At 37.5% G+C, this 23,720-nt stretch overlaps 1 protein-coding gene across 1 annotated transcript in view; it reads right to left on the reverse strand.

Moving 5' to 3' along the window:
* ROBO2 (roundabout guidance receptor 2) overlaps window positions 1–23,720 on the reverse strand; it is a 474,965-nt gene that overhangs the window by 127,822 nt on the left and 323,423 nt on the right. Inside the window, exons 4-5 of the mRNA XM_086763780.1 lie at window positions 22,770–22,890; window positions 12,689–12,827 (exon numbers count right to left, since the gene is read on the reverse strand). Of these exons, the coding sequence (XP_086619906.1) occupies window positions 12,689–12,827; window positions 22,770–22,890 (260 nt within the window). The remainder of the gene's footprint in view (window positions 1–12,688; window positions 12,828–22,769; window positions 22,891–23,720) is intronic.

Consider the following 23,720-nt stretch of genomic DNA (forward strand, 5'->3'; position numbering starts at 1 on the left):
GGAGCTTATGTGAGAAAGGGACCGTGAATTAACAAGAAGTGAAGTCTGAACGTGTTTTCAGTTTCTCAAGCATTCACCTGTGTAGTCTTGACGCGCGTCTTCCTCCTCTCTGTCCCAGAGCCTCATATTCCCATAGCAAGATGTTTCCACCTGAGTTTCTGGAGAAGTTCATTCTTACCTAGACTAGTGCTACTGAACACTTGGGAATCAGGCCTAGGGCCTCTCTGACTGCTAATACCAGTCACAGAGAGAAGCTGCCAGACTTCTGGATTGATGACGGAATGGCAGAAAACCAGAGAGCACTGGTTAAGTTGGTCCTTAATGTTGCCAGTGCACTAAGAAGGCAAGGCCTTCAAAACACGTGCAGTGTCAAGAAACACCTTCTGACATATTGCCCAAATATTGCTGATTCCTAGCCAATTAAAGCCAACATTTAGCTAAAAACATAGGGCATTAGACATCAGCTTCACATGTTTATGGCCATATAATTGGTTTTAAGTACTTCTCTTTGTTAAACATTTGGAGGTGCTTAACCTTCCAGTTCAGCTTAGACTTCAGCCATCAGATTGAGCTGGAAGAGGTTTGTTAAACAGCTAGTCAGCCTGCGCCTAGATAGAAACCAGCCACTTTTGGGCACTACGTTACATAATTTCTGTTCTACAAGTAATTGAGCAGGTCTGTCTTTAATTAACTGAGAAGGAATGGGAGGGGGCAGGAGACTGGAAAGGAAGAAAGAAACAGAGAAACAACAAGCAGATGAGAAAACACTGCTGGTGAGGAAATTCTAATAGAAATTGGGTGATTTTGAGTGAAATCTGGCAGTCTCTGGCACATATGAATGCACTCATTGTTGCTAGTTTTGATTAATGACAGTTGTACAATAGTGTGCTGACAGTCACTGCCATAAAGACAATTTTTTTTTTTTTTTAATATGAAACACTGCTGAAATTGCAACCCAATCAGATTTGGCCCCTGAACAACATGTGCTATCATCACTGTACCGTGAATTGAGATTGATTGGTAACCAGCTGTGACAAAGTGGGAAAAAGAGCCTTGTCTTTTTCAAGAAAAGAAAAGAAGAAAAATAAAAAAAATTGAATTGTGTCAAAACCATTGCCATCTGCTCAACCAAATAACAAATAAAACAAAACACATTAACTGTTTTTAAGTATCACAGATTAATGTACTGAGGTTGGATTCATGCATTGGCTTAAGCATCTAAGACTAATCTTGAATTAAACTGGTTTTGTCACAGTTATAATCATTTTCCTCTCATTCAAAAGTGCATACTCAGTCATCAATCTTTCATGGTTATCAAATTTAAAAAAAGAGAGACAGAATTTACTGAACTTAGGGAGATTTAGCAACATGCTTTTTTGCATTTTATGTGTTCTACTGAGTGCTTCACGGAACCTTTGGATTTCCAGGTTTTCAAAAATACGCATGCAGCTATGCATAAAAATACATGCACTTCTTTGACTTTCATATGCATAGGTAGGAAAACTGTGTCTGCAGCTGGAGTCATTACAGTCCTAGATATCCAAGAAGGCCAAGCGTATTTTAAAGTTGTGAGAATGAATTACTGAATTCAACAAATCCAACACAAAAGTCATATTTTTTGCTAGAGAGTTTGCAAAAGAAAAACTCCCATATTAACCATTGCAAACTGATGCCACTGGCATAAAAAAAAAAATTACATCAGTTTATACCAGGCACTTATTTTTTTCTTCTAAAACATTAGCATATTTTTTTTTTTATAATTTTTGTATGTAGGCTTGGTAAGCTTTCTTTTTTTTTTTTAATTGACGGCACAAAAATTACTTTGCTCTGTTTTCTTTTGCCTGCTTGCCAGGCTATTTTGCAAAACACGCACAAAGCTTCAAGATTACTCACAACATCAGTGATTAGGGAGCCCAAATAGAGAGATGCTACTGGCCAAAACCCGAGTAAACAGGAGGTAGTTAAGGAGGCTTAAGCTTCTGTCTCCACTTCTCTTTTGTGGTGCTGGCACTTCAGCTCCCAGCACAGTGCCACAGCTTTTCACTGGCTCCTAGACTCCCTGTGCCAGATGGAGGGGGGCAGAGAGAAGCCACAGCAAGATGGGAAGCAGGAGCTCATTACCTGCTCCGGCCCTGTGCAATCCAGAAGCAGAATGGAGAGCCTTCATCCCCACCGGTGATGCTGCCACCCCTACTGCCAGCTCCCTTACAAGAAATGGTGGGGTTTTTTCACTTCCATCCCATGCATTGATGAGTGGAAGAAGAAAGAAACACAGACCTATGTGAGTGACAGCTTTCTGAGGGAAAGATATAGGAGTCCCTGGTTTTCTTTCCCTAGCAAAACCCAAATCATGACAGAGAAAGCATGAACGTATATAGTTGTGTGCACTGGTCTCAAATTGCTCTGTTGTACCCCTGAAACCCAGGTTGCTTGTTGCTGGGTGGCTCTAAGACACAGCTTAGAGCGCTGATAAACGGAGCTATCCTCAAGGTGCTAACAGGACCGCTGCCACTCACATCTCCATGTCCAGATTCCCATTTATTATTTGGTTATGCTATTCAAGCCAGAGAAAGGTACAAGGCAATGTGACATTGCCTTGAATTTCTTTGTGTGAGGCATACGTGCAAGCAGTCATACAAAGTAGTCCACTGGCCTTATTCCAACAAACCAGAAATAGAGCTAAGTAATACAGGTTATTATTCACTATTTTTATTTTATTAAAATGTACTGAACAGCAAGTTCTGCTTTAGTTCAAAATCTTTTACAGGTTGTTATCAGCAGATTATGTGTAATTTCTTATGGTGGACATTCTCAATTGCAATAATATAAAACACAAACCCACCTGCACTATGCTGTAAACCAAAGCATTCAATAAAATGGCCTAAATCTCATAAAATATGTATCTAACCACTACAGTCATTGGGCCAACATTGTAAAACCATACCTGCGTCCAAGGAAACAGTGTTTTCCAACTTCTCTGGAAACATTACACTATGCAGTACTACTCTTACATACAAACATATATACATGAATGCACATAACTAGTGCCTCAAAATCAGTAGCCATGTGCTCAGAAGACACCCAAGAAAGAAAAATGAGACTGCTTTTTCATTCTCATTGAAATAATTTAGAAACACATGGAAGTTATGAACAAAACATGTTTGGGAATTAGTGACTCAGTAAACTCTATCTAAACTGATGCAGGCTCCCTCTTTTACCTCTACATCTCTCTTTGCACAGAGAAGTACTCCGGGAATTACCAGATGATAATTACCCAAAATGGGCTTCTGATTTGATTGTAGTTCCAGACAGAGCTCCACATTTCAAAAACTGGAATGTCAGTGGAAGTATGAGCTAAGAGACCATGTAATGACTTGGCATGGAGGCTTATCCTCCTGTCACCAGAAGTAGTCCTTTTCCTCACAGATGAGACACATTTGTCAGGCACTTGGGGAGATCTGTATTATTAATGTTTATGTCACAAATTCATTCATCAGAAAAGCACCCTTGATTCTCATGGTTATCTGCTCAACACATGCCACTGAAATTAATTTTAAGGAAAACCAAAATACTGGTTTTGACCACTTGTTTTTAAAAAATGAAATGATACTGCAAGAACTGGAACACAGTAAGTCGATCTGAGCCCAGACAGGCATCTTGCACTCACTAAATATGTCTGGATGCATTTTTATTTATTTTTTTTTTTTAACATGAGCACACAGATTATGAGTAATTTGAAATAAATAGAATTTGTGTTGGCCTGTCTATTATTATTTGCCTTAAGCATGATGAATGATTGCGATAAACTTGTCAGAGACCTCAATGAAATATTTTCTAATCTGTATTTTCAATCAGTAACCAACCTTGAAGTGGTAATTAAAGATGAAGTCATGTTAATGTTTTAATCAAAGTGCCTTCAACATCACAGTTGAGCCAGAAGTCATATTTAAAAGTACATTTTGCTAATGTTAAGCAATTCTCAGCACAGGAATTATCAATAGGAACTGGAAAACAGTTCTTAGGGCTAAAACTTTAACCTTACAGTGTTTTCACTGACAGTTTTTGTTTGATTGGTTTTAATTGAGATGACAACTTCTGTATCCAGTACAGGGATGGAATGTACTTAAAGCAGAAGAAATCTCTGTGGGACAGCCATTCCAGTAACATCAATGATGCTATGGTCAGAGCTCTTGAATCTTACTCCCACCCTGAACATAACTACCAGCTTCTCGCTCCCTGCTCTCCTAGGGGTTTTACAGAAAAACTGCATGGTTAACTATGTTTACTTTTTTTATTCTAGAATTTTAGTAGTCCATAAACTGATAACAGTAAGCCTAAACTGCTTGATACCCTTCTACTTTTCAAGAAAGCAGACTACCTCAATATTCTGAAATTTATAAATACAATGTATAAACTCTGTGATTATTAAGCTTTTATTTAGTATACTTTGTGTTTCTGACACTAAAGAAAATTCAAGGCCTAAAATGGGTAATTTAAGTGAAATTCTACATCAAGTTTTCTTGAGTTTCCTTCCTGCAAGAGCATTTATTTATTGCAGTCTTCTGTGACTGGAAAATCCAGTCACAGAGAAACATTTCCAGAGAAATCCATGTTTGAAGCTACTGCTACTGGCACTAAATTTTGTTTCAGAACTCTGCTAGTGACTTCATTAATTCTCTGAAATTTAACAATTTTAGGGTGTTAAAGAAGAGAAGATAGAAAATAAACTGTTCTCGTGACAATCCTATTTAAAGTGCACTGCCAGTGATCACCTCATATATCACCAATGGTTCACATAGCATAAAGAGAAAACGTGTAGGCAGGACTCCTAGTTGCCACAATTCCTTTGTGGTTACTGCCATGGAGTTGTAAAGGTATTTTCCAAACCTTGACCCTTATGTAAGCAACTGGAGACTGCTTTCATGCACCCACAAACAGACTGCCTGAAACAATAGCTCTTCTTCAGCTCTGTGGTGAGAACTGACACTTAACATGAAACCAATTTAAATGTCAATGTTCTTAACCATTTCTGTGCTGATCAGTCCAGCAGAGCCATGCGTCTGACACTTCTGCTCAGAGCATTTAATATTTCATACAAATTGAATGGCAGATAACTATTGGGTTAGACTATGGACCTCTGAGTCCATAGTGGGACGATGTGTTTACAAGACATTATTCAATGCCATGCCTTGAGGGATTTTAAATGTCAAAAAATACTCTAATTTACACTTTCACTTGGCCATATATTCCTCAAAAAACTGTAAGGAATATTTTTCCACTTACAGAACAGGAAGGGATAACTGACCGGCAAAATACCAATCAGAGAAAAGGGACTCTCAACCAAAAGAAGGAACAGGAGGGGGTATCCCATCAACACTGGGGTACACCATCTTAATGCTATATAGACAAAAACAAACCAACCCTTCCCTTCCTTTTACCCCTCATCACCTCTCTATCTCTAAATGATATCTCTGGCTTTAGAGGAGAAGTTTCCAGTTTCCTCAAATCATCCAACATAACAGCTAAAAAGATGCTAACATGGAGCTCTGCTGAAATTTGCCTGTGTTTGGTTAGGCTACACAGACTCCCCGCAAACTGCACTGCAGCTTGCCCTGTGCCAGTCATGTGCTGCATTACACCCAAGATAACAACATCCTCTGCAAACTGCTTCTACTCCCTGCAGATGTACATAAGAATACAAATAGCATATTAAACCTCTTTCTTTCACTGTCTCCTTTTGACAAGCTATTAAGAACATCCAATCTTCCTCCCTGCTCCTCATAAAGAGACTTAATCTCTCCTTGATGCTTTAGCTTAAGAAACAAAAGATGGGCATGCATATCATATTGGATCTAACCAGAGGTGATGAATAGTACATGTGATACAGCTAATATGAAAACCATCCTTTTTCCCTGACCCTTTATTTGAAACCATTAATTGTTATTAATTGCAACAGAAATTTGCTGATGTAGACAAAGATTATATCCATTATGCTACTAAAACACACTCTTTAATTAATTTTCAATACACATTAGACTGCATTTTGTTACAATGCACAGAGATTAACTCGACCAAACCACACAGCACTGTAGTGTATTAACTCATATTTCATTGAAAGGTCATTCTCCCCTTGGTTGTATCCAGAGGAGGCTGTAGTTAAATACCTCACTATCCCATCCACAGAATATAAATAGATTTATGTAGTACCATGTGTATTCTTAAAAATTACTGTCTCTCTGGCTTACAGGGCCTTATCATGTGGTCATGGAGAAATACAAATGCAGAAAATCTCTGGCTATCAGGCCCTTTCTGGATGTCCTCTTAAAAAAACCCTAACTTTTCTTGAGTTTATTTGCTGTCAGTTGCATTTAAATCCAGTTCATGATTTGCATCTGGAAGACAGTAAGATATTTTTAAAATGTCATCATTCACCCTTAGTTTTGAGCTCACAAGAAGCTATAGAGGAAAGCCCAAAAACTATCATACTTAGTGAAAACGTGCACCTATCAGAAGTGTGACAGGCAGTATTTCTGCCCAGGCTATGTGTATACAATAACTTTTCAGGCACAAAGAGATCAGTTTTAAAAACATAGCAAGACATCAACATAGACATTTGTTGTTGGCGCTAACACATATCGTAGAATAAGTTAATTCTATTCATTAAGGATGTATTTTCCTAAACAATTTTAAATGAATATTCCTAATCTTTAGTAAATAAGAAAGCTTACTGTGCTGTTTATGATTTTCACTGCTGTGTGTCACTGCTCCGCTTTGTTTAATAACCTACAGTCTCTTAACACTTAGCAATATACTCTGTGTAAACTACACACCGTTTTCATTCTGAAGCATCATTCTTGGTTTTTCTGCCTACCCTCCCATTGTGTGGGTGGTGTGCAAAACAAACACCTCTGCCTGCTGGTGCAGTTGCCACTTTTCATCCCTAGTACAATATTCATCTAATCAGACAGTGCCTGTAAATGCAACTTACAAGAGCAGGTTGTAATTTCATTAAAGATGTATTTACTGAGCTAAACCAGCTGTTCTGGGCTGGAATGGAAAAAAAAAAAAAAAAAAAAGAGAAAAAGAAAAAGCCCATGCAATTGCTACTCAGTCATTTTTAAGGCAACTGAAAAATTCATTTGCTGAGCTAACCTTACTCTCCCAAAGAGCTGGCACTGCTAGCTTCTTCTGTGTAAAAGGTTTAAACAGTTATTATAGTGTGTCATAAATTTTAACCTATAATTGAAAATCTCTTCGCTTTCTCAAAAAAAAAAAAAATCCACATTACTCGCTATATAATTACAGACTATGCAGCTGCTCTCCTCGGCTTCGCTAGGAAATTTGAAGACATGAAAAACTGTGCAAACCTTATTCAAAGTTTATTAAATCGCTAGTCATAGATACGCCACTCTCGTACTGGAAGCTCTCAAATAATATCACTTCCATCCTGTTACTAGGACTAAAAAGCAGATGAATCAAAAGTTGATCCAGGCCATATTGAGCTCCTCACCACACAGCAGACCGTCAGCTCCATATCAGGAAAGTATAATCTCTATTTCTGCTGAGCAGACATCAAAGGGAAAGCTACTTAAACATGTGGCTGGAAAAAGACTTCAATGTACAAAAAAAAAATTAATTTAATTTTCAACAGGTCCTGGTCATTATGCATGGCCACAACTGTCTGAGTCACTTTAGTACAATTTTTGTGCCACTTCCTTGTGTCACTTATAATGAAAAGAAACTCATGAAATAGTGAGCCTAATATTTCAGCCAAAGGCCTAAGACTGGTGATCCCACAATATCCTGTTCACCTCCAGTAGTTTGACATGAGTCATACTTGATTAACTATTCCCTAGCCTTTGGTGTGAAGCTGGATTTTCAGAGCAATTAAAATAAAACATACAACATGCGTCTTTACCCTTGATTCACAACGCATTTCAGTCTTGGGTCACCGATTCAAAATGGACAGCTTCTGGAAAAAAGCTTTACACACCCCAGACATCACATTGTACTTTATTTCTCCCTGTTACTGCAGTATCAGCATTTCTAACAGTAAGTTACTAATTTCCTAGGATTGGTTTAACCTCAAAAAGAATTTTCAAGTCTGAGAAATTTAATTAATTCATTATCACAACAACGTAAAAGAAGTACAAAAATAGTTAGCATACTTAAGTCACAACACTTTCATCGCTTAATTCCTGCTCAGCCATACATAAAAGAGCTCCACGATATATACCACAGTCTTTGATATCTCAAGTCAGGTCTACAGGATGTTGGAGAAGTAACTTCCTTTGCTGGTGAGACCTGCTTTTCCTAGGCATTTTGAAAACTTCCACTATAAGAACCACTTACAGATTCTAAATTCAAAATACAGACTATGATAGTTGTTTTAGATGAGCAATTCAAAACAGCTAAAATTTGGAACAAAGCCTTGCACCCTCAGAATAAACTTACGTCCATCTGTTCTCTGTTTTAAAGCATGGTTATTCATAAATTTCTGGGTAATTACATACACAATTCAACAAAATGGCCAAATTATTTTTTTTAAATAGTCATATTTTCAAACACAATAATTTCTTTAGAAGTTGCTTTATTTTCTCATTCAATCCAATTGCAACTGAAGATGCTTACAGTTCACCAGGGAGCTTTATAATTAAAACTGTAACAGCCTGAAATTATTTTCCAATTATTTCTCAACACACCAGTCGGTGGAGCAATACTGTTTATAGTTGTCACCAGAAATTACTCTGATTACTTTTCTCTTTCCTTTCACATGTGTCACTAAAAAAGCTAAAAGGAAGTAAGATGGAGAAACAGAGAAGGATTTCTGAAAGACTATGGATCCAGTATCACTGATTTTGGCATTCACCAGTAGCAAATTACAGGAACAAAATGCATATAAAAATTCAGTTTATCCCACTTTGTTACCACTGAACTAGCACTTTTGAAAGATGAACTAACAATAGATACACTTAAAAATTTGCAATAATTGTTGAAACAGGTACCTACAATAATTGTCTTGTAATCTAGGGATGAAGCCAAAAAGGAAATTATTGAAAAAAAAACAAAAACAGACAGACGTGCAAAGAATATCATTAGCTGTAGAAACAGGAAATTGATACTGAAAGCTATAAGACAAATAGCTGCAATGATCTGCTCAGAAGAAGGATTTATGCATGTAAGGAGAATAATGAAGATAATTCCTTGAGGGCTTCATATTTCACTGTAGATGTTAAAATGCTTAAAATATAGGAGCTCAGAAGCTGAAAGCTAATTTTGGTTTTACCCTCAAAAAAGAAAAAAAAAAAACCTCCCACTTCATCAAAGAGGAAAAAGTTAGAAATTCTCTTCTTAATTTATAAAATTGCTGTATTACCATTTTTTCATCCATCCATCCATCCATTCAGACTATACCTGAGTAAATTTCTTTGCTTATATTAAAAAATCCAAGAAAAACAATAGCTTTTCTTTTAGATACTCTAAATAAATCTTCTTTGATTAAGGATCATGCAGCATGGTTTGGAAAGTTCCACTTTTTGGACATGTATCTGCTCATGTATCTTGCTATATGAATCACAGAATCTTAAGTTTGGAAGAGACCTCCAAGATCATCAAGTCCAACATCACCATGCCTACTAAACCATCTCCTGGAGTGCCACATCTACACATTCTTTGAAAGCCTCCAGGGATGGTGACTCCACCACTTCCTTTGTCAGCCTGTTCCAGTGTCTGATCACTCTTGCAGTAAAGAAGTGTTTCCTAATACCCAACCTAAACCTCCCCTACAAATGACACATTTTAGAAAATAAAGCATACAGTCCTCACTATCAGAGCGATTTGCTTTTGAAATGCAGATACTGGACTCTACTAGATGACCAGAATCCATGTGGCGCAGGCAGTGACAACTTATTACATGGGCAGCAGCAGTGGTAGTCCTCTATCACACTCAAGGTGGTCTCCAGCTTGGGATTCTGCAACCTTGCCCCTTCCTCACCCATCCCTGTGATGTTCTGGGAAGCAGATATAAACAAAGACATACTCTCACTTTCTATTTTAACATGCCAAAACACAGTTAAGGAAATGTTATATAGCACCGTAAAAACACTGTAAAACACTGAGAGTAGTTTCTAAGCCTGAAGTTGATTATGATCAGAATGCATCTGACAAACCTTCTCTTGTTTTAGTTGAAAACCTAGTGAGAACTGTTACTATGCTTCCTGTTTCATTTCTTCTTTAAGAAATACATGACGAATGAACAGGAAAAAATACTTCAAAGCACATATTACTATGTTTTTCACAGTAAGATATAAAAGAACAAGGAGGAACATAGTCATTAAAAAAATTCTAATACAAGTACAACCTAATCAAAGGCACTGTTGGCTCATCATCTACCACTTCTGCTTATGAGACCTAGAAGTAGACATGACTTAAAACAAGAGAAGCAGCACAATAGTAAGAATAAATCACAGAAACACAATATATTTACTATGGACTACTCTATAATGCATAGTTAAATAGCAAGCAAAGAGAAAAAAAATCATCCTGCCATCCGAGAGTCTGCTCTTTAAAATAATATTTTATATATTACATGCAAACACATTCATCGATATAATTAGGAAAAAAAGCTATGTCATTTTAAAATTTGTTTTAAATTGCAAGGAAATTAATTTTAAAATGTAAGTATTTCTATATATATACACATACATATCTCTACTTCTATAGAAATGTTTTTTCTAGATTATGTATCATTACATTAATATATTTAACTGAAGAGCTGCATGCTCACATAAGACTTGTTACAGAGTTGGGGATGTGGGAACTCCTCAAATTGACATTCTCCAATTTGAGTTCCAGGATTTTGTGAAAGATTTAAAAATTGAGAAACAAAAGGTATTAACCCAAGATGCAAACAAGGCTAAGTGCTGTGTGACTCTGAGGAATTTTGCCATCGGTTTTCATGAAAGTGTATGAGGCACTAAGCGCCGTATTTAGTAAGTGGATTAAGACTGCCAGATAACAGTCTTACCACATTTTTCACCTTGTTGGGGTGAAGACACAAGACACGCTGTGATAAAGAAAGCAGACAGCAATGTTTAACTTGTTTTAGTTAGGCCCAGTCTAGAAGTCTCCTCACAGCGCACTTAATATAACTGATGCAAACTAGCCACAAACACCATTGCAGCTGCTCTTTTTTTAAAATCATGATTGGAGGGGCAGAAATAACACCCGCAGCCAGCCTAAGTAAGCCCAGTGTTTAAAGCACTTGTTTGAAGAACAGAAGATCTAGATTTCTTTTTCTTTTCTTCAAATTCCATTAGCAACATCCCAGGAATAACGAATGCTGATGGAAAATAACAATCAACTGTGACGGGGTTAAAAAAAAGGCACTATTCATGTCTCCTGTTGAATTTAAAAGCACTGTGCAAAAATAAATTGGGATTCACATGGCTGGAAGGATTGGTTGTGTTATGGTTGTGTCATTCCTGTTCCCGGGCCTATTTCTATGTTAAGATTTTTTAATCTAATAATGATTCACCATCAAAACTAGAAAGAGTTCCAGAAGCCAGGACCAAACACTGTTCTGTTAGCTGAAAGGAACCAAGTTAATGTCCTTTTGTAAGACAGACTCTCATCCCCTGTTCATGCTGGAATTTCCTCCACATTTATTCCAGATTCACTGACTCTTTCTTGAACACAAGGGCTTGTTCCAAATACCATCTTTATTTTCCACTTCCGCTAGTTAGTTCTTTTGTCTCCTCAATAAGGTTTCTCTCTGAGACTTAAAAGACCCTAGCTAAGGAGCCACCAAAGCGCTTTTTCTCTAATTCATCCTAATGATTGCCGAAAACTACAGCTGAGTTTTCTCCCTTTTGGTATCAGCATGTTATTATGAAGGCTTGTCGTAGCTTAGCCTTGCTCAGGACCAAGCTACACAGTCTCTCGCTCACTCCCCCCACCCTCCAGTGGGACAGGGAGGAGAATTGGCAAAGAAAAGAAAGCAAAACTCATGGGTTGAGATAAAAAAAAAAATAAGATAATAACAGAAGAAAACAAAACAGAGATGGAAAACAAACAAACCTAATAACAAAAATACTGAAGCACATAATTTACAGTACAATAGTTCACAACAGATCCTGATGCCCAGCTTCCTCCCAAGCAGCAGGAGGCACCCCTCACCACCCTCCTCACTTATATTCTAAGCATGATGTCACAGGTATGGAATACCCCTTTGGCCAATTTGGGTAAACTGTCCTGGCTGTTGGCTCATTAGTAAACTATCTCAGCTGTGTTCCCCAGCCACAGGTGCCACCAGCTCCAGTTCCTCTCCCAGCTCAGGTGAAAATTAACTCTATCCTGGCCAGAACCAGGACGAGGCTACTATGACTAGTACATTCGTAAAACATCTTTACTTTTCTCCAGCCATTTCAGTGAATACCCATATGTTCACAATGCCTCTGCATCACTTTTCTTCCTTCCACAGGAATCCATTACCTTAGACAATTCAACCCAGAATGGGCTTCCCTGCTTAGCTGGCTCTGGAAAGGTTTTGTAGTGCCAAAGACCAGAAATATGGGCAATAAATCTTGCCTATAATGTCAAACAACAAATGGTAAGTAGTAGGGAATGATTACAGCATTATTCAACAGTTGAAATCTGAAAGTGTGGAGAACGTGAACGTTGCCCTCACCTTCCTCTCGGTAAGTCTGCATCATCTTTCTTCCACCGGACCGTTGGTGTGGGATCCCCCTGCACCTGGCACCGGAAATCCACAGCTTCCTCCTCCAGCACCACTTGGTTAATCGGTCGCCTGAGAAACGTGGGCCGTTCTTGAAAAAGACATTAAAATTCCTTAGTGAGTCAGAGGATTGAAACTGAACACTTTTGACTTTTCAGCATCTTTTTGTTTACTGATTCACAGAATGAAGAAAGGAGGCTAAGCTCCACAAATTCAGACAAGTGGAATTGATGATGTGCATAAAGAGCCCGGAAGACGACTGCCAGGCGGGAGAGGCGATGGCTGTCGCATTCAACCCTCATGCAAGAGCTGAGTGCCACTGGAAGGAAGCCTGTGCTGGCAATGGCTGCCCACCTGCCGCGCCAGTGGAGAAGCCTCCAAGGCCATGCCATTCCATGTGAACGTTTTGGCTCTGCACCACTGCATACACAGAGCATGACGTAAAACTCCTACCTGCTCTAGTGATATATGAGCTGCCAATGGAGATAGTCTGCCTTTAGTAATAATCAATATCTTCAGAGGAAAATGTAAACTCTGCGTTATACACCTCAGGTAATTGTGGACTATCGTGCAGAGGTCAGAGCTTCCCTGATCCCCATCGCTAACTTCACCATGGAAAACTACATTAAGGCCTGAATAATAAGTTCTGTTTACCCTTGTTATGTTAGCCTGCACAGCTACAAATATTATTAATCATCATAATGTTGCACAGGCCTGCTTAAAGTCCAGATGCAGAGCCACAATCTGATCTCAGTTATACTGGTACAAACTCAAAGCGCCAGTAATTTCATTTGAAAGGATATCACTGGGGTTAGTTTCCAAGTTGCCTTTGGATTGCATAAATTTTGTTCTCTCTTAGCCCTACCATATTTTTATTGTCATAAATTATTTATGCTAGAGTCAAACCATTAAAAGACTGCATTTCTATGAAGAAGCATTTCCACTCTATATAGAGATTTATTATAAAGACATTTAAAACTGATTACACAGTGCGTTTCACGTTTCATCCTCAGAAAGTTGAAGGGTATGATGTCACTTTAAAAATCATTCAAAATTCACACAGACGTAAGCAATATCAGATTCTGACTCAGGCAGTTTGTCTTGATAACTACAGAGCTGTGTTTATGGGTCGGCTATCCATGCTTAATTTAACCAAATAATAATAATAATAAATTAAAATAACGTTAATAAGGTTGCAAAATCAAGCACACAGCACCTCAGTGCCAGAACTAAGGCTGTCTGTATGCCCTTTAATCACTCCCTTACTGTTTATGCCTTATGGGAACAGTCGCAATTATATGATCACATACTATTTCTTCCCCAAACATCTCCAGATAGTTGGTATTCAATTTAATGAGCAGGTGTTTAATATTTTTCTTTAGTTGTACTGTTTAGTGGGTGGCCTCCTGTCATACTACTCAAACTTCACTTCAAAGATGGAACTATTAAGTTCCTCATGACCTCCATTACACCTATCTTAATGCTTCATAAACAATCCATTTATTTTCATAGCTCCTTTCTGAGGTGTGATGGAGATCTAAGAAAGTAAGGTAAAAAATATCTGCTGAATTTTGATGCTCAACCTGAGACACAAAATTGCCAGTATTTTTTTTTTTTTTAGGATTTAGTATTAAATTTGTCTGTTCAAAGCTCAGCTTCCATTGAATTTGGTTGCAGTTGATAAAATGTTCATCACTTTTACAAATCAGAATATTAAGTCAGAAAATCAGGAATACAAAACTACCTATTAATAATTATGTAAATGAGTGACAGCATCACATAGGAATTCAACGATACTAGCAGGGGGATGTATTAGCAGGGAAAAAACATATTTTGTCAGCAGAATAGACACATTCAAGAATCTATAGCACTTTTCAAGATGCTAGAGATAAAAACATACCTAACATTCAGAGATTCTTCTTCCCATTTCTCCCAAGGCATTGCTTTTGTCCTCTTCCTAGTTCTGCCTGAGATCTGCATGTTCCAGCAGCGTTTGGACAAGTAAAGTCAGTTCTAGTCTCTCTCCACACCTTGAAATCTCAGTCTTTATTTCCTGTGTCAAGTTTGTGTACACCTTCAGTACAGCTCCTTGTCCTGAGTGTGCTTCGTCAGATTTTTTTCCTTCCCTGTGCATGTAGTCTCCTGACCCTTCCCAGCCTCCAGCTAGGTTTGCTCCTACCCTCACCTATGTGTCTTTTCCAGCCTGTGACAGTGCCTCAAGTCCCTCTCCATTCCGGTCTCTGGCTGTGCCAGCTCTTTACAGCTGCTGATTGCTTCCTTAGACAATTTGTCTCCTTCCAGCCCAGAATATTGCTGCTCGCAGCTGGAACCCAGCAAGTTGACAAGTCCAGTCTCCCTTCCAGCTATCCATGCCTTTCACTTTTTCGTACCTCACAGCAAATTGACTCTTCTCCACCGTGTTTGAACTACATTTGAAGTGGAGCTTCTTTCCTCTCTGTCATCCAGATACAGCCTATCCACAATGTTAACACAAGAAAAATTGGTTGAAGTAACCAAACATCATCCCAGGAGAGTGAAAGCAGCAGTAGTGCAGTGCAGTTCCAGGAAAATACTGTTCAGACCTGCATTCTACCTGGTGTCTCTGGAGTATTAATTGATTATTTATTTATTTATTTATTTAAAGAGGAGCATAATAGGCTAAATTTAGTGAAAAATCTTTGGAAAAGAAAAAAAAAATTACACCTCTAGTATAGTGTAGCTATTTCTCTTCAAATTTTAGGTCCTTGTTATTCAATATGAGGGACCTGCATTTCTCAGGACAAAAAACTTCCTCCATCTTCTCCTTCAAATCCTTCCCCCATTTCTCTCCAATTACCCCTTTCACATCCAAACTGCAGGAACTTCAGCATTCTTAGAGAAGAATGAATTAGTTTGCCAATTTAAAAAAAAAAAAATCAGTTTTCCAATCAGATGTGGAAAATTTTAGATAAAGCCTTTTAATTTTACAGTCTTATTAAAAGTGGACAAAGTAACAAAGGCATTAGTTGTTAACCTTTATGCTAAGTAATGCACTTGGCCTGTCTGTAATTATGCAGATCTAGATGGGAATATCTTAATGAAACTTTCTGTAAGTTTCCAACAGTATCTTATTCACAGCTTCTCTCCTAAGAAGAGCTCAGATAAACCCCTGCTCTGGGCTCATACACAATACACTGCACATTTTGGTATTTGTTTTTCAAGACGTGGTCCTGACTCAAGAAATTTAGATCCAGATCAGCATCCTCCCTCCTAGGTGACGTAGAGACCCTCGTTCATCCGCATTGAATTTAAATAGCTCTCTGCATGTGCCTGTATGTTGGCTTGGTCTGCATACAAAAATTTTTTTTAGGCCATATTTATAAAAGCTGCCTGTAAACAGCTAAGAAAGTAACATATACATATTTATCAAATGGCTAATTGTGGCGGTAAGTGCTTCTATACAGGAGATGAGAAAATAAATTCCTAGCACATTTGGAGGAAAACCTAGCTGACCAGCCAGTAAATGGCCACAAGATCATTAGGTAAATCACTTGAGACCATATCAAGGCAATTTAGGAGTATATGTACATGTTTGTTTCAGATCAGTTTCTGAAACTGTTTATTTTCCTAAACAGTTAAGAATCTGCTAGAAAATAAATAGCTATGTACGCACAGATCTCAGTTAGCAAGGACATGCAAATACCAGTAATGGCTGCTTCCATTTTTCCATCATCTCCGCATTTTGCACAGTGTGAATCAGGAAAGAACAAGTTTCTCTCATGTTTTTTCCTGTATTTGTATCACTCAGGCAACCCCTTGAATATGTCCAATAGCTAATTATACAGCTATAAAGTGATCAGAGTGAATGCCATTGCCAATGCAATTAACATTCTTTATGTGAGATTAACTGGATTTGAGTCACCTGCATAACTTGCTTACAATGTTAATCTCTCAGGAGACAGAGCGCTGCTTGCCCAAGCATGCTAAATAAAGAAGGTTTCTTCACACAGCCAGGTTGAATTTAGTTTCAGAGCTAGACTTGAGAAAAAAATCTTTTTATTTTTTGTCTTTTGAAATGGTTTGCCCATAAATAAAACCTTGCGGTATAATTAAAGATTGTTACTCTGTCAACAGCATTCAGAACACAATATATTTGAGAAACAACAAGGAAAGGCAATAAATTTAAATCATAGACAAATATAAAAAAATAATATAGCTATTTTATAAGCTTTCACTGAGTAAATGAAGGACCCACTAACCAGACTTTCTCTGATGAATATTAAAAATCTCTGAAGAGAACTATAAAATAGGTCATGGTTCTATGTCATGTCAACGAGTCGTGCTATTACTAGGGTGACCTTTATAACTTCAGAATAAACTTTGCTTCCAGTTATAAAAGGGGATTGTTAATGCAATCTGGACACACACCTACAGTCTGTTGCAGTGCTTGAGATATGCACTCCAAGAAAACCTACAGAACTGATCCTAACCAGAAATACACAGGAAAATGCTTTCCTTGCTTTGGATGTTGACACAAGTTAACCCCAGAACTCAATTTTTCCTGTATTTAACAACTGGTCTGAGTATCACAGTCTATTAGAGAGACTCAGATGACCTTCAGATGTATTACTGCCCTTTCCCTGTTCCTCAAAAAGTTAGACAGCCATATATGGGACCTCAATCTAATTAAAATGATCCTAACTACCTTAATATATTTTCTCTGCTGAGGCAACTGCTAGAATGAAGGATTTGATGGTCCCTATAATGTAGACGCTCAATCTGATTTAGAACTGTTTTCCTCTCTTTGCTGGAGAGAAGGCATCATTTTAAAACAATGGTTGTGTGTTCTAGAAAGAAGTATTAAAACATTAAAGGTTTTGGGGAGGGATTTAATAGCAAATAGTTTAAAAATAAAATATTTTTTTTCACTTTAATATTCTGATGTAAAGGAAAAAAAAAGAGAAACATTAGATGGCTGGAATTAAGTTTCACTTCAGAACGCTGTCAATAGCGTCATCAACTGCAACACTGGAGAAAGTAAAGCTCTCCACCAAAAATGAAGATGTGGAAGAAGACAGGATATTAGGATCACACCAAATTTACCTATGAAAATACAGTTGCAAAAGCAGATGGGATTATATTTAAAGATATTATTCTATTGCCTCTTTTTAGACATTTTTCATTTGAGAAATAAGGACTTGTATAGACACTGCAAACTTCTACAGTCTAAGCAGTATCCAAGATGCGATGAGCTTGGCCAGTAAAGACAAGGAGCACTGTTAAGAGGCACACGTAAATAAAGTAGAATTAATTTTATCAGTTGTTAACTGTGTTAATTTCAGTTTTGACTGAGTATTAGGTACAGATGTTTTAGACCAGATTAGATCCTTTTTCACAGCAATATCATTATTCTACTACAACTTGTCAGTATCTGTGGATAACAAATATTGCAAAGCCAGACTGGCTCTTTACAAACTGCCACAGGTACATTGCAAGTGGGAAACACAAGGATTTGAAGAAAAACAGAAGGAGTTTTGCTCTGAAGGACAGAACACACTGCCAATTTTTCTGTCTTAAACTGTGAATGTATATTTGGTTTTGGTAGATTTACCATGTGGCTGGGAAAGCTTCTGGGACTAATTTCCAGGATATGGTGGGAAAAGACTCTCTGATAAGGTCTTCCACTTAGTCAGAGCTCACAAAAATTAAATGGAGCACATCTTCATTAAGGAGGTTTTGGATTTTTTCCTCTAACATCATATTGTCATAGCATGCTCTTTCTGAAACTGTGTTCTCTCTTTCAGCCTGACAATGTCTAGAGAACATCAAACACAAATACTCCTTCAACCATAAGAAAAAAATACCTCTTCATCCCATAGGACCTTATTAGCTGACAAAAGGTTCAAGTACCAAAGCTAAAATCAAAGATTAATCCAAAACAATCTTTAATATGTCTGAATTGACATATCTTTTAAGATATTTTTTTACTCTTCTTAGTTATGGTTTATATTCTTTTAAGGCTTTTCTAAAAACGTTTTTTTTTTTCCCACTGCTTGATGCTAGACTCTTGAAGTTGATATATTAAGGCTTTCATTGATTTCACTGAGCTTCAGAATCAATATACAAGATATACCTTTGTACAGTCTCTTCAAACATACCATTTTAAGTCCAAAGGAACACAAAGGAGTCTGAAATAGTTAAAACCACTTGAAAACTTATCTGAGAAGAGTGTAGTAGTATGACAAAACGATAAAAGGTTAACATAAACAGTAATTCCTACTTTATTTGATTTCTGGCTCCATATTACGTATTTACAAACCAAGCTTTCTTACAAATTGGAATGAGACTGTTTCTGTTTCGCATCTTGCTTTAATTCTGTTCAGCCAAACCCTATGAGCCCAAACGCAAGCAAAGTAGCCAAATTTGTATCACATACACTTCTGAATTTGGCCTTTAGAATAGCGTGTCCATAATAATAAAGACTGATGGATTAGTTATTAACTTCCTTTAAAGGCCAACTTAAACTTTGTGACAGTCCCTATCTTCTTTACTCCAAGATTACACCTTGGAGCCCCATAAATGCAAAAACTGGCAGTAGTGCTTGAAATAGAAGACTAACAAAATGTACTGCATCATTGTCACTATTCAAAACACAGGGATAATTTTGGGAAGAACTGCTTATATAATCAGCTTACTTTATGATATTTTACTGTGAAAGTTTGGCAATTTTCTGCTAGTAAAAGAATCATGACTTGGGAACAAAAGAAAGGCAATCTACACCAACACTAACAGTATGCTGTTAGCAGTACCTAAATGTTGAAAACTAGATTTCCTGTGCAGATGAGGTTGAAAAAAAAGTTACTTCTTTTGTGAAGGTTCTACATGTTTTAGCCATAACTATCTCTTAGCAAAGGTTATTGAATAAGTACCCAGCCAAGTGGATACATTCTGCATGTGGGAAACTTGTCTTTTCTCTTCCTACTTCTTTCCAAGGTTCTTATTGCCTGTTTTATTTTAATTTTTTAAACTCAGGAAAGGTGTAGTCTTTTAGGCTAGGCTTCCAATGCTGTTCTCCTTGGGCCACCAGCTACCACCACACTGACTCAGGTTTTCCAGAGGCAATGCCTCAAGCTAAATTTGCTGTACAGGGAGCCAGAGATCTGTCATGAGTCACATGCAGAAATTAACTTCAGGTATTACAGAAAAACTTGCAAAGCCAAAAGTAACAAGCGGCTGATTCCTAGAAAGGCTTGAGAACTAGTATGAAATAGTTCCTTTTCCTTCAGGGCGGGGTGTTTACTAAGGCCCCCTTCACACTATGGAAAGGGTTTGGGAGTTTGTTATTTGGAAAAGGAATAGAGATGTTAATAATCAGCTAATTAATACACATTCCTCTCCAGAATCAGCAGCAGCTGTAGGCTTGCCAGGCACTTTATTAAATTCTCGAAGCCTCTTAGCTAAGATATCTTCATTTTAATTACAAAGCCCATTTTCAAATACATTAAAAACAGTTAAAGTTGGGCACATAAATAATATATAAGTATTATGATATTTTTAGCGTATTTTTTCTCAACATTTGCACTATTCCCATGCTCCTCAAACCTGTGAATCACATTAGAGGAAGGCTGTGGACTTAGCAGATGACCTGTGGTTTTGCCTGTGCTCAGTAAAGTCAATCTGAACATGCACAGCCAATCTGATGTTTCCCAGAGTTGCTGGATTTATTGGATTTATTTTGTATGCTTAGACTGATTGGACTGTCCAGTAGATATATTGCTTCCTGAAAACGTCACGGATAATGCTCTCCAGTGCAGTATCCTGTGCCCATATACTGTGCACATACCCACCCACACACAAGCCGCTGCCTGAAGTCCAGGAATGGAGTACAACTGTTCCACTGGTGGAAGGCAAAGCCAAGACACCTCATTTTGTAGGAGCGGACCAGGACTAACCTGGACACACCTAAACATGGAGTCCAATGCACCAACATAGAGCTTCCCAGCCAAGTGGCAGCCAGGAAATGGGCACAGGATAGTCAAATTGCCTTGTCAAACAGCGGATCATAACCTGAGCACCTGCCTCCTGTGTGCTATTCTTAGACAGCAAAAAGGGAGATAGGAAGGGAATACCTAGACAGAAGGGGAATTTTAGATCGGAAATCACACAGACAGGAAAGGAAGTTTAAATGCAATTGTCTTCAAGTGGCCTAAAACAATTATGAAGAATTAAAATATCTAATTTTATTTATTGCTGATTTTGTTCAGTATTCACAAAATAAGCTTAGATTGTATTTTATGAGTTGATTGCTATGATTAAATCCTGTAAAAAAATCTGAATATTGTAATTGGCTATGTAATATATTCTATATCAAGACTTTTCATAGCTCTGCAGAATATGAAAATACATACATATTTCAATTTTTATTCCTACAGTTCAATGTTTTTTAACAAATTATTTTCTTAAGGATTTCTTCAGGCTTTGTAGTTTAGGACTGCAATCTGCTTTCTATCCACAGGGAGTACTGCTAGAGATTATCAGTACTTAAACTGATGAAGAAGATATGTCATGTCTCTTTTACATCTGTATAAAGGCACAACTTCAGACTGGCTGCAAAGGATATAATAATTTGACAGATATCCTTTCTGTACTTTTTTTGCAAGGTACAGTAGTTCTGTCTTCAGAAGTCATATGCTTCCATGAATCCACAACAAACTAAGTGGAGTGGAAGCCCTTACAGTCTTGTAATGCTGGAAAGCAGCAAATCCTTAGTCACTCATGGATCTTGTCTAGCAGAAACTTTTCTATGCCTTTTGTGAATCCCATTATAAGTTGTTTTTTTTTGTTGTTTTTTTTTTTAAGTGGACAAACAAATGTTGAATTACACATACATGCAAACACAGATGGCAATATTTGTGTCTGGTTTTCCAGTGCACCATATTACGCAGAAGGTGAAAAAATTAGGAGCACCTGCTTCAGAAAGGACATTAGGATTTCTATGAAAAGTCTTATTGGAATTACAAGCATTCTTGCTTGGAATTTTGGTATTGTATCAAGGATATCAAAGAGGTGTAGCAGGAGGGAACATTAACACTATTTACCTTTCTTTTGTATGTATGTATGTATTTGTTTTCTTTAGCAGTGAGGGGTTTTTTCCTTATTGATTTTCTTTTGTTTGCTCAAGACCTCTTGACTAATTCCTACAAAACCACAGCTAATGGTAAATAGAAATGTCAGGACTTTAGGATGTACCACAGCAGGATTTTGTGGCTTTGCTTCTTATCCAGCTGTTAGCAGGATGGATCCAGCTCTAGGTTCAGTATTACTCTATTCTTGCTCTAGACTCTAACCACAGGGCAAATGATCCTAACAACTTCTTGCCTCGCCCATCAGGTCTGGAGGCTCTTTCTGCAGGAAATCTTCCCTTCCAACCTTAACCATTCTATGTTTCTATGATTCTATGATTTTTGATTCATTCAGCAACACCAAAAGCCTAAATGATGCCTTGGCTTACAGGCTGAAAAGCTGTTTCATGCCCTTTAAAAAATAAATGAGAAAATTATCTCTATTAAAAAAAGTTGATCTCAGGATTTTCTCCAGTGACTTTTTACTGATCAATTGAGCTCTTCTGTGCTCTCCTACAAAGGTCTGATTTCACAACCCCACAGGAATAAGGAATTATTTAAATAGGCAATGCTAGTCCAAATCTCTGTTAAGCAGGCATTGTCAACTGTATTAGAAGTGGCTTAATTACATTTGGCAATTTTGTGAGGGAGAGCATTATGTATTACCATCTCTGAGTGTAGGCATATCACTAAGGACCTCCAATTAGATTGAAACTATGCACTTAGAAGGAAAATGCTGAGCCATCACAACTCCATAATTATAAATTGCAGCCTTTGAAACTTGGTCTTCTTCAGAAACTGTGAAATGCAGCTTAAGCGGTACTATTGTATTTTGTTAACCTTGTTGTGTCTCATATTTTGATGAGTCACTCAGGTCAATTCAGTCTATGACATTTGTAGTGAAAAGGAAACAAAAGCTTGAGTCACTTTACCAAAGACAGTCAGCTCTGCCGGATCACTGTCTCGCTCCCCCACCATGTTTGTTCCAACACAAGTGTACATGCCAGCATCACTTTTTCTTGTATTGGAGATCATCAGCTTTCCACCACGTATCTGTTTCAAAATAAGGAATATATTTTTAACTTCAGATAAACAAAATATATCAGAAAAAAAAAAGCTACCTTCTCAGGCAGCAAATTCCACAACTGAGGCATTTTAAAGTTTTGTTCGCAAATATATGCATAGCTTAAAAATTATAATGCTATATACTTAAATACCTTTTAGATGTTCTAGAACACATTTTATCCTACTGACTAATTATAACTGCATTTGAGTTTTTTCTTTAGTTTTCAGTAGATGCTTTACAGTTCAAAGATTATATTTCTTGCTGCATCTTTAGCAATGCAGAGTGCTTGTATTTCTTGCATAACGGTATGGAAAGCACTCTTGACATCTCTCTCAAGAACAAGGCAATTTTACCTAGTTTTGTTTAGTTTGTTTTATTTTACTGGCTTCTGAACAGATTCCGTGTTCACTGATTAAGAGAGATTTTCTCTTTTCCTTGATGCAAACAGGCGGAATCCCAACCAAACTGAGAACCCACCCGACTCCCATAAGACTTAACATTTTCCTAGCTACAAAGGGTGCATATAGAGTGAAAGAGCACGGTAGTTGAAAGAAATAAAACAACAAATTTACAGTTTGTGAAGTCACAGACTGTGTCAAAAGTTAGACAATAGGGTGCTTTAGAATAAGCTGGGAATATAGCCAAAGAAACTTAAGAGTCAGGGAATGATAACCAGTTCCCTTTCACTCTTCCTCTACTCTTGAGTAGACCCTAGCAGAGACAGCCTGGCTCACAAATAGCAACTACTTAGATTGTTTAGCTTGAAATACTCCTTAGGCATCCAAAGCAACAAGCAAGCTTCCTGATAGTACTCCCA

Source organism: Chlamydotis macqueenii, chromosome 1, assembly GCF_036417535.1.
Source record: "Chlamydotis macqueenii isolate bChlMac1 chromosome 1, bChlMac1.mat, whole genome shotgun sequence".
Classification (NCBI taxonomy): domain Eukaryota; kingdom Metazoa; phylum Chordata; class Aves; order Otidiformes; family Otididae; genus Chlamydotis; species Chlamydotis macqueenii.